The sequence below is a fragment of the Melitaea cinxia genome, chromosome 8 (assembly GCF_905220565.1).
Source record: "Melitaea cinxia chromosome 8, ilMelCinx1.1, whole genome shotgun sequence".
Taxonomy (NCBI): domain Eukaryota; kingdom Metazoa; phylum Arthropoda; class Insecta; order Lepidoptera; family Nymphalidae; genus Melitaea; species Melitaea cinxia.
This window is the reverse complement of record NC_059401.1, coordinates 13,105,467-13,118,407: the sequence shown is the minus strand read 5'-3', so window position 1 is coordinate 13,118,407 and position 12,941 is coordinate 13,105,467. Positions and strand designations below refer to the sequence as shown.

Sequence of the window (12,941 nt, the reverse complement as noted above, 5' to 3'; positions counted from 1 at the left end):
TTCTTTCTTTCTTAAAAAAACTGTCTATTTGTTCAAACTCACCTCATTTGTTAATAATACGATTAAAAACTCATTTAATCCTAGATGCTATGCTAAGCGAGCTTGAAGGCTATAAATACCAGGCTCTGACTCGTGTGTTGAAAGCAGTAACCTTTAACGACGATCGATGGATGTTTCAGTTCAGCAATTAGAAAAACCAAAGCATAGTATCATGGTACAGTTTTGTGATTAAAGTTATGCGAAAACCCTCTATTTAGATATTAATAATTAGGTCAATGTTGTAGTGACTGTTTGTTTTTTCAGATTGCTTTTAATTTAATCTTTACGACGGGTATGTACAGTTGTCACAGTAACTGGTTTTAGTGGTAACGATTATAGGTTCGATCATCATCATCATTACAGCCTATACAGTCCACTGCTGGACATAGGCCTCCACAAGTTTACGCCAAAAATAACGTGAACTCATGTGTTTTGCCCATAGTCACCACGCTGGGCAGGCGGGTTGGTGACCGCAGTACTGGCTTTGTCGCACCGAAGACGCTGCTGCCTGTCTTCGGCCTGTGTATTTCAAAGCCAGCAGTTGGATGGTTATCCCGCCATCGGTCGGCTTCATAAGTTCCAAGGTGGTTGTGGAACCTTGTTATCCCTTAGTCGCCTCTTACGACACCCACGGGAAGAGAGGGGGTGGCTAAATTCTTTAGTGCCGTAGCCACACAGTTCGATCCCTGCACATAATAAATGTTCGTAAATACCATATAGATGTTCGACTCTCGGTTTGGGCATATGTGTCTATTGAGTATTTTGTTCATAGTATCCCGATAAGTAGTCGAGTGGGAAGATTTTATATAACAAAATAGACCAGTTCCTGTGGTAAAAATATAGTGAATAATCTGTTAACGAAATAAATAACAAAATATTTGCAACCAGGTAGATCGACTAGTTACAATAAATATATCGTTTTTCATATCCTTCAAAAACACAGTGAAAGAAAATCAAGTATAAATAATTAAAAAAAATTAACTTACTGCGTTATTACCAACAATCGACGACGCACCTGAGTTTTTGATGAAACGAGAGCAAGAGAAATGCAAAATATTCAAAAGTTTATTTAAAATATAAGTTTCTCGGCTGATTTATTGACACAAAGTTGCAGCGCCAGCTTTTAAATTCGGATATTAGCTATGTTGTATATTTGTAATGTATGAGGTAATGCATCTTAGAAGCTGTGTAGACTCTTTGCTTTTATATACTTTGGTCCATATTTAAACCTTATATTTATGACTTTAATAATGTGAAAGAATGGTTACGTCAGACTGGTTTTAATTTTGTTGTTTGTATTGTATTGTTTACTAGAGTAACAGCTAGTTGAAGAAGACTTTTTGAAGAGGCTTTAAAATGTCATTGTACGACAAACTTGGGCGGAGTGTGCATAAAAACGGGTGAAACTGTTACGAACATGCATAAAGACAGCATAAGAGATCTTCTGTCTAATCGCTTTGATCAATCATAAAAGAAACCTTCCTTCAGAAAGAGAATAATACAGTAATCAGTGTAGAATTTCGAAAAAAATATAAAAAACCCTTTTGAGTTTTGCAAACTATCGTAATGTGTATGCTACAGTCAATGGTTGAGTGAAAGATGACATATGAGGGAAGGTCATCAGGGAAACTAAGCCTAATCAAAGTCGATCTAAAACTAAGTTTATTAAGATTATTTTTTATTTTAAGAAGGCAGAAGTACACACGTTATCCGCACCAGGCAAACAGCAATTTCGTAAGAAATAACCTAAATTAAAAAACAAAAAAGAAATAACCTAAATTTTACTCTTGCATTAAAATTTGAACCCACACAACCATACATACGCAAATACTTAATTCAAACCGAGATCAAACTTGCAACTGCAGTGCATTAAATTAAGTCCACAGCTTAGTTACGATTAAAACTTCACATAATAAATAAAAGAACATACTTATCCTAAAGTTTTTAAATAAAAAGAATTGAAAAAAAACCCTATACGCTCTGTTTCTGAGCAATACATTCTGTCCTATACAAATGAAGGCTGAGGCTTAATTCGACACGAAGCTCCAATAAGGCTTGGCAGCCATTTTGAAAGAAATTTAATAATCAAGAGACACGGTCATTAATCGTTGTGTACATACAGAGAACAACAAGTCTATTCTCAAACGCACGGGCTAGAGACTCACGTAAAATCATTCTCTTACACTTAAGAATGTCAAGTCTGTCCAATTTCTGACTTAATGCGTATCTAGGAATAAAACTAAAAAGATTGCTTGAAACATTATATTTAATATTAATTTACTAACTATTCCATAATAAAAAGATCATTTGATATTAAATACGGCTTAATCCACTTATCTCTTAGCTTCATTGTCATAGATAAGTTCGAGAAAGGGAAACACACAAGAGAACAATAAAGCCTTACGCAACGAGCGTAAAAATAAATAAAATTGCGACATAAAATATTTTTCAAGGTGTTTAGTGAGATTATTGTTTCTTACATTTTCTATAGGCGGTATAAAAGATACAGCAAATCATATTTATTACGTCGGCCATCTAAAAAAAGCAGCTTAATGGCCTTAAGAGTTTTTATTTCTGCTTTAAATCATTTTAATTGTGTTTGTAAGGGGTTAACGACGAAGGCGAGAAGCCGATGGTTTTCGCCGGTATGTGCTATTTTGCTAGATTTTTTGTAGTTATTAGTCTCATTATTTGTTTTTTTTTTTTAATATAATAAATACGACGTCTTAGATAGATACCACTATATTATATTATTATTATTATTATTTTTTTTTTTTTTTTATATATCCACACAATACACACACGGTCGTCTGTTCCTAAAGTAAGCAACTTAATGCTTGTGTTATAGGTAACAGCCGACTGGTATATAGCTACATATTTTTTTTTCGATAAACATACTTATAAATAATACATATATAAATATATAAATAAATATTTATATTACACCCAGACTCGGGGTGGAAATCGAACCCACAACCCTCGGAACAGAAAGCAGGGTCACTACAAACTGCGCCAACGGGCTAGTCACTATTGGTATAAAATATTTGTCTTATGTCCGATTTTCCGATATCTTCTTTTATCCGATTTAGATATAAAAAAATGTCATTAAGTACATTTTTTTTACAAAGGTTTATGTTGCAGATATCCTATTTAGATATTTTTCTAATTAATTAAAGTTTCAGATTCTACGAATCGAGGTAACTCTAGGATGGCATGTAGACGCTAATCCCTTTCAGGGTTATGGGGTTTTATACTTATTTACATGTGCTACTAATATGTACATTTACTAAGAAAAAAGAAATAATAAACTAAAACGTAGGCATCAAATATTAGGAACTATAGGGATATTTAGTTTCAAGGTCCGCGGATACGGATACGGATACGGATATCCGGAACATCACTATTAGGAACGTACGACACTGCATGCTAAACATATTTATTGCATTGGTTTTTATCTAAATGTTACCTTTACAACAACCGTTTTTCTCTTCAAACGTTTAATATTGTAACAATCATCGTTCGTTTTTTCCAATTCAGGTTGAAAATTTATTTAAAAATACATTAGTAACTGCGGAACATTTTATGGAAATTAAGATAGCTCTTCTTTTATATAATTTAATTGAAATCTTAAAGAGACGTCACAATTTCAAAATAACGCGCCTCCGAAAATTCATTAGAAATCAAAAGATTAAACAACAACAATAAATAAGCAATTTAGTTATTATAGACAGTATAAAAATTTACATTTATTCGACGTTATCATCAAATACTATTACTATAAACGTGCCAAGTCTACTTGAGCCAACTGGTTTTGCAAGAGACGATGGCAAAACACCGGACGGTATGAGTTTGATTCCATGGATGGGCCGGGTACTGGTATGGGGCGCAACCTGTTCAGATACGCTAGCCCCTTACCATCTACATGGAACCAACAACAGAGCTGGTGCGGCTTGTGAAGCGGCTGAAAAAACTAAAGCATACAAATACGGGGGTCTAGGTTCCGAATATGATTTTGTCCCATTCGGTGTCGAGACCCTTGGTCCGTGGAGTCCTAGCGCTATAAGACTTTTTAAGGAAATAGCAAAAAGGTTATTCGACGTCACAGGAGACTGAAGAGCTGGCAGCTACTTGGGACAAAGAATTAGTCTAGCTATTCAAAGGAGGAACGCTGCCAGTATCTTCGGAACCTTGCCTAAAGGGACTCCTTTTAATAATATTTTTTAGTTATTATATTATATTATATATATATATATATATATATACTAGGTGTGCCCGCGGCTTCGCCCGCGTTGAAATTAGTGTGTCACAAAGTTTTCCCGGCAAACTTCCAGTGAAACTCTCATCAAAATCGGCTTAGCCGTTCCGTAAACCTTCCTCTTACCAATGGTGGAACCCTCTCTCCAATGGTGAAACCGCATTAAAATCCGTTCAGTAGATTTTGAGCGAATCGATCACATACACTTTTGGAGACTTTGTTTTATAATACACGAACTGTTGCCCGCGATTACGTCCGCGTGGTTATGCAGATATGCATTACTATTAAGATGTTTAACGCAAATTATTTTTTTATTTCAGTCACTTCAAATGCTTATCAAACTGAGTAACTTTTTAAAAGGCATAATTTAGTATAATTTAATAGTTATTTTTATAAAACCTCTGTGACTAAGGGGCCCGGTAGCGTTGCACTGATTTCACTTTATAAATAAAACTACCGGGTTTAAACTGTGGTTCGGACGAGATTTATTGCACTAATTTAAACTAACGGTTAAGGCCTACTAGTCACCCTTGACCTCTCGCTTGGCCTGGTCTCTCCAAAACAAATTTTCGTTTCTTCATATGGTATAATATAAAACAAATGATAGCGCGATTTATTCTACTACTAACGCCATCTTGTAGTAAATAATAAAATTATCTAAATTAATAATATATCAAACTTATAACTCAATTTACTTCACAAGTAACGCCCTCTTTTGGTGAATAGAAAAAAATTATACAAAATTAGCTTTATAACATGATCTTAAACATACCGCCCACCAAGGACGTTACTGAGGGGACGTCCTTCAAAATTTTGATAAAAGTTGTACTACGTTACAAAAGACTTACACTACATATAGAACTTATTTGATCTTACTTTAAGTTTGATCTTGAAAAAAAAATACAATCCTTATACAATAATAAATCAAAGAAACGAAATTTAAATAAATGAAAATATTTGAACTTGAACTGCATCAACTGTTACTAGTATAACAAAATTAAAAATAATTCAGAACTTATATAAAACTAAAAATCTATCAAATCCTTTAAATGTAAGATTTGGATTTAAATATAGCATACAATAATTAGAGTTATTAATAATAACAATATCACATTGTTATTACAATATAAAGATGAATTGAACCTTAAATTTATGCTTAATAAACTAGGTATAACTACTATGACAATGGTTTACTTAACTTAAAATAACACAATAAGATGTAATTATAAACAATTGATAAAACTATGTTATTCTGCTACAGGTAAAATACAAATTTTTGATAGTCTACCTGCAACTCTGATAATGCCCTTGGCATCAAGATATGGACATAATGATTTTAATGAACTTGATTTTAATTGTAAATATCCTTTATCCTTTAATTGTGTATATTCTTTTGTATATATTTCCTTTTGTGTTTGTCTTATACAGCATTCTAACGCACCGTCTAACTCTACCTTTTGCAAATATAGTCCGTGATATATTTTGTTCTGTTTTAGAAATCTTCGACAGTACGCGATTGTTCTGAGTAATTTCGTTAACGTCGAAAATCGTTCAAATAATCCGTTTTCAGGAACTAAGGCTACATGAGTCTTCACTGACTCCTCCATATCTACCTTAACTTCAGTCTTATAAGTTGATCTACTGTAGTCTAATTTAGTCGCTTCTAAGAATGCCGGTCCACGAAACCATAAATCACAGGTAAGTAATGAGCTTGGTAGTATTCCCCTTGATGCAATGTCCGCTGGGTTATTCTTGGTGGAAACGTGAAACCATTGAGATGCTTTTATATTATTTAAAATTTCAGATGTTCGATTGGCCACAAAAGTCTTCCATCTACTTGGGTGGCTATTTATCCAGGCTAGCACGACTGTAGAATCTGTCCATGCTCTGATGTTGTCTTTAGGTATTTTCAGGACTTCAGCTGTTTCATTTAACAGTTGTGCCAATAGAACTGCGCCACACAACTCCAAGCGAGGAATACTCACTTGTTTTACAGGTGCTACTCTGGTTTTTGCAACTAGTAGTGATACATGTACTTCGCCTCTGTGATCCATGATCCTCAAATAAATTACCGCTGAGTAAGCTGTTTTAGATGCATCACTAAACCCATGAAGCTCCAACTCATCATTCAATTTAGTACCAAGCCAACGAGGTATCCTTATACAAGTAAGTAGTGATAGCTCTTTATGATATATATTCCATTCTTCAACCAATTCTGTTGAAAGTTTTTCATCCCAATCCACACCTGCAAGCCACAATTTCTGGATGAACACCTTTGCTAGTATCACACTGGGAGCTAACCAGCCTAAAGGATCGAACAATCGAGCTATGTTTGAAATTATAGATCTTTTGGTTACAGGTGCAGTCGTCGTTGGAGGAAGATTCACGGTGTACTGAAAAGTGTCATCCTTGCGATTCCAGGTAAGTCCTAAGATTTTCATTATATTATCCATTTTTATTTCTACTCCTTTTTCTTCACTGTCTATTTTATGTATTTTTGAGTGTTCTTTTATATCTATGTCCTTAAGAATATCTATATTTGTTCTATATTTATTTATTTGTCCTTCACTGCATTCCATTAATTTTATTTTGTCTATTATTTCTTGATTGTTACTATTCCATTTCTGCAATTCGAATCCACCTTTTCCTAATAGCCCTGTCACTTGCTCATATATTTCTATTGCCGTATCTACGGTGTAACATCCTGTCATTAAATCATCCATATAAAAACAGCTGAGAACTTTGTCCTTTGCAAGTGGGTAATTTTCACCTTCATCTAAAGCCACCTGGTGAAGTGTTCGAACTGCTTGGTAAGGCGCAGAAGCTGTTCCAAAGGTGACCGTTGTCAATTCATAGTCTCTTATTTCCTTTTCAGGGTCGTCACGCCAAAGTACACGTTGAAACATGACATCAGTTTCTGCTACCTTGATTTGACGATACATTTTGATAATATCTGCAACTAGAGCTATGGAATACACCCTCCATCTTAATACAGTGTGTCTTAAGTCTGCCTGAAGTGTCGGTCCAACCATAAGAGTATCATTCAGTGAGACTCCGTTACTGTTCTTTTGTGAAGCATTAAACACAACCCGAACCTTTGTGGTAGCTTTATCGTCCCTTACCACTGCATGGTGAGGTAAGTAGACAGCTGCTTCTTTATTCAGATCATTCACTTCAACAAGCCTCATATGTCCTAATTCTAGATATTCATGTATTACTTCACGGTACTTTTCCTTTAAGTCCTTATCATTTCTTAATTTTCTTTCTAATGAGATTAATCTTTTTTCAGCTATAGCACGTGAATTTCCAGACCTCCAAGATAGATCTACTTCCTTAAAAGGTAACCGAACAATGTATCTTCCGCTTTCATCTCTTCTTGTTGTAGAACTATAAAATTCTTCACATTTTTTCTCTTCAGGTGTGAGTATTTTCTTTTGACTACTTTGCTCTTCTATTTCCCAAAATTTCTTGAGGATATCATCTTCATTTACTTGTACATGCATTACATTTATTTTTTGTGACCTTTCCATATTTCCTGTAGAAATTGTTCCTGATAAAACCCACCCTAAAGTAGTATTCTGTGCAATCAAATTACCATAAGGATTTTTAATAATGCCATTTTTTATGATGTAACTATAGGCGTCCGCCCCCAACAATATATCGATTTTATTAGAGTTCTTAAACCCAGGATCTGCAAGAAATAATTTCGTTGTATCTAACCAATTCAGTGTGGTTTCGATGCTGCGCTCAGGTAAGTAAGATGTTATTTTCTTTAATACATACGCCTTTACTTTAATTACAAATTCGGGGTCTATTCGGGATTGTATAGTCAAATACACCATATGCTTTACCACGGTTGACTCATCCTTTCCAAGACCCGAAATAAGACCTTGTATAGGAATCTTTTTCAGTCTCAGACACTGTACAGTAGCCTCTGTTACAAAACAAGCCTGCGAACCCTGATCAAGCAAGGCACGGGCGGAATAATACTCACCAGTCCTAGACTCGATCTTTACTAATGCAGTGGCTAATAAAACCTGACTGGGACGAGTCACCTCTCCCGTAGACAAGCAAGAAACTATTGGTGGTGAATTAGTTGAAGGGCTAGATTGTTGTGCCGAACTGGATTGGTTTGCCTCATGATCTATATGAAGCAGAGAATGGTGACGCTTCTTACAAACTCTGCAAGTCGCGTCCCTTTTACAATTATACACGCTATGATTACTACCCAAACAGTTAAAACAAATACTGTTGTTCTTAACAAAATTACGTCTTGTTTCAATTGGCTCTTTAGCGAACCTTTTACAAAAGCAAAGCTTGTGGAACTCTGAACAGTACTCACAGCGCATAGGTGAACTCGTGGCTAACATTGACTTTGAACTATGAGAACCATCAGCACTCTTATTGGCCCGATGAACAGTGACATTTTTTGGCTCCATACACTCCAAAGCTCTAAAACGTTTTTCAATAAAAACTTTAAATTGGTCAAAGGTTGGCAGATCGTTGTTGGAATCGCTATTAGATATATATAACTCCCACTGTTTACGCGTCTCGTTATCTAATTTAAATGAAACAATATGTATGATAATAACATCCCATGTACTCACATTTATATTTAGATTTTTAAGTGCATTTAAACAATCACATGTGGTGTCGAGCAATTCTTTCAACGACATTGCTGATTCCGTATGTATGCGTTTTTGACCAAACAATCTTTTTAAAATACAATTACTTAAATATTTTTTATTATTATAACGTTTTTCTAACAGTGCCCAACACTCACTGTAATTAGCATCAGTTATTGGAGTGTGGCGAATAAGCTGTTCAGCTTCACCAGACAGGTGACTTTTTAGATAGTGGAGCTTTTGTACATTATCAAGAGACTCATTTTTGTGAACTAATGATATGAAAAGATCATGAAACGTAGTCCATTCACCATATTTGCCAGAAAATATTGGTATAGCGATTTTTGGCAACTTAACAAAAGAATTAGGTGACTTAGTTGAACTAGAATTACTATCACCTTGTACAGAACACTTGCTTACACTAATTTTATTAAGTGTTGTTTTCATAAGGCTTTTATACATTATATAAGTGTCCTCCACCCCATCATAAATATCAACAACTTTTTGACCTATATCCTCTATTTTAAACTTTTCATATATTTTAGTATTAGTATCTTTAAATAAAGACCAATCTTTCTCTAGTAATTCTTGTCTTGCTTCTATATATTCGACCGTTAATTTGTCTTTATTACATTTTTTAAAGTTAGTCAATCCTCTAGTTATAACATTTTGTAAATCCTTTAAAACATTAAGCAATCCGTCCATTTTTATAATGACTTATAATATATTTTTATTTCAATTAATAAAGCTGGTAATCTACTACAAATATATTACAAAAAAAACTAATATCTCAAAGTAAATATTGATATAAAAAGAAAAACACTAAGTTATTAAACAATTTATAAAGCAAGACCCGATTGTAGTTAGTATAAATATTACAAGTTAAATGAAATGAAATATCATAAAATTTTCTAAGTCTCAAAAAATGTTTAAAATTTTACAAGTGTTTTAGACACATTAAAGTTTGACGGAAATCGGACATAGACTTCTCGTTCCCCCGTTTTTTATAAAATATTCTAAGTCCTTAATTAACATGCACAGTTACTAAGTTAATTTTAAATTAAAACAATAATTTTCTAAGTCTAAGAATGATCACAAATATATAAGTCCAAATTTCTTCGAATTTTTTAAAGTTGAAATCTTCATATAAATTAAGTTCAATTTAGCTTGACAAATTAACTTCCAAACAATAGTTAAATAATTCAAAATAATGTACTCACAAAATTGCACTTCACACAAACTCAATATGATGATCTGCTTGTGGCGCCCTCTGGTGGCCAGTTGCACGAGTCCGCCGTTGGGTTGCTGCGTCCGCCCACCAATGCTGGGCTACTTTGCTGTTGCTTCTGCTTCTGCTTTGTCACCGCTTCTTAGGTGACTGGCATGTACCCTTTATTGCAGCGATCCACTGCAGGTACATGTAACGGCCGAACCGTTGAACTCAAAAATCCCGATATTATCCGATCTCGATGGACCAATGACTAAGGGGCCCGGTAGCGTTGCACTGATTTCACTTTATAAATAAAACTACCGGGTTTAAACTGTGGTTCGGACGAGATTTATTGCACTAATTTAAACTAACGGTTAAGGCCTACTAGTCACCCTTGACCTCTCGCTTGGCCTGGTCTCTCCAAAACAAATTTTCGTTTCTTCATATGGTATAATATAAAACAAATGATAGCGCGATTTATTCTACTACTAACGCCATCTTGTAGTAAATAATAAAATTATCTAAATTAATAATATATCAAACTTATAACTCAATTTACTTCACAAGTAACGCCCTCTTTTGGTGAATAGAAAAAAATTATACAAAATTAGCTTTATAACATGATCTTAAACACTCTGTATACACCACATTTTTAGTTTTATTTTCAGGCTGTATATGTTTCATACAAACTATCAACCCTAATTAAACCCCCTTAGAGGTGGAATATCGTAAAATCCGTTCTTAGCGGACGTCTGCTAACTATAATCTACCTCCCTGCCAAATTTTATCTTTGTCCAACCTGGATAGATAGACCATCCAGCGGTTTTTGAGTTCTCGTGATGAGTGAGTTAGTGACCTTTCTCTTTTATATACATATATATAGATTACGATGCATTATTTGGACACCTCTTCACCATCTATAGAGCATATATTTTAAATTTCAAGTCTCTTACTTCAAAAACATAAGACTTTCATACAAACTTCCGACCCCTGCTTTATCCCCTTACGGTTTGATTTTCGTAAAATCAGTTCTTAGCGGATGTCTAAACCCTATAAGAAACCTACCTGCCAAATTTCAAGTTTGTAGCTGTTATAGTTTCGGAGGTTTCGTGATGAGTGAGTCAACCTACCATCCCCCGTTTTAACTCCAAAAGAGAGTTGATTTCTAAAGATACATTATTTGGTCACCTTTCTACAATCTATAGAGCATACATTTTAAATTTCAAGTCTCTTACTTCAAAAACATAAGACTTTCATACAAACTTCCGACCCCCGCTTTATCCCCTTACGGTTCGATTTTCGTAAAATCAGTTCTTAGCGGATGTCTAAACCCTATAAGGAGCCTTTCTGCCAAATTTCAAGTTTGTAACTGTTATAGTTTCGGAGATTTCGTGATGAGTGAGTCAACCTACCATCCACCGTTTTAACCCCAAAAAGGGGTTGATTTCTAAAGATACATTATTTGGACACCTTTTCACCATCTATAGAGCTTACATTTTAAATTTCAAGTCTCTTACTTCAAAAACATAGGACTTTCATACAAACTTCCAACCCCCGTTTTATCCCCTTAGGGGTTGACTTTCGTAAAATTAATTCTTAGCGGATGTCTACGCCCTATAAAAAACCTACCTGCCAAATTTCAAGTTTGTAGCTGTTATAGTTTCGGAGATTTCGTGATGAGTGAGTCAATCTACCATCCCCCGTTTTAACCCCAAAAGGAGTTGATTTCTAAAGAAACATTATTTGGACACCTTCTCACCATCTATAGAGCATAAATTTTAAATTTCAAGTCTCTTACTTCAAAAACATAAGACTTTCACACAAACTTCCTACCCCCGTTTAACCCCCTTAGGGGTCGAGTTTTGTAAAACCCGTTCTTAGCAAATGTCTACGCCCTATAAGGAGCCTATCTGCCAAATTTCAGATTTGTAGGTGTTATAGTTTCGGAGATTTCGTGATGAGTGAGTAAAGCTACCATCCCCCGTTTTAACCCCAAAAGGGAGTTGTTTCTAAAGATACATTATTTAAACACCTCATACATTTTAAATTTCAAGTCTCTTACGTCAAAAACATGGGACTCTCATACAAACTTCCAACCCCCATTTTACCCCCTTAGGGGTTGAGTTTCGTAAAATTCGTTCTTAGCGGATGTCTACTTCCTATAAGGAGCCTACCTGCCAAATTTCAAGTTTGTAGGTGTTATAGTTTCGGAGATTTCGTGATGAATGACCTTTCGCGTTTATATATATTATAGATTTATATATACTTAAGGTTTTTTTGTTTAATGTAATTTATCTTCTCATAACTACGATTTTTATAGTAATAGCATTTGATGATAACGTCGAATAATTTAGTTAATATTATATTTATTAGAACAGAAATGTATGGAAGTATTCAATTGATCAAATATACATTTTTATTAGTAACTAGCTGACCCGGCGAACTTCGTATCGCCTAACACAAACTTTATCGTATGGTATTAAAGTTCAAATTGACTTTTAAGTATTATCACAAATCTTTTGTATGTTAGTATAGAAAAGTGTTGTTTTTAAACTTTTTCAGGAAAGTTTTTTTTTTTTTTAGAATGTTCTCTCCGTAAGAACCATCCTCGTACTTCAAGGAATATTTTAAAAAAAGAATTAGCGAAATCGGTCCAACCGTTCTCGAGTTTTGCGCTTAGCAACACATTCAGCGACTCATTTTTATATTATAGATGGTGATGAGCATAACCATCAAGTGTGACATTTTTTTTTTTATTTCTTAGTACAATAACATTATAGCAGACGTTTTTTTTTCATATGTATTATGAAAA

The 12,941-nt window shown here is 34.3% G+C and overlaps 1 protein-coding gene across 1 annotated transcript; it reads right to left on the bottom strand.

The window, feature by feature from the left end:
• Positions 1-5,541: 5,541 nt before the first annotated feature.
• Positions 5,542-9,624, bottom strand: LOC123656043. The gene is made up of 2 exons (XM_045591765.1): positions 9,062-9,624; positions 5,542-8,746 (listed from the first exon to the last, which is right to left on the bottom strand). The coding sequence occupies exons 1-2, from the start codon at positions 9,622-9,624 to the stop codon at positions 5,542-5,544; spliced, it is 3,768 nt and encodes a 1,255-aa protein (XP_045447721.1).
• Positions 9,625-12,941: the final 3,317 nt, after the last annotated feature.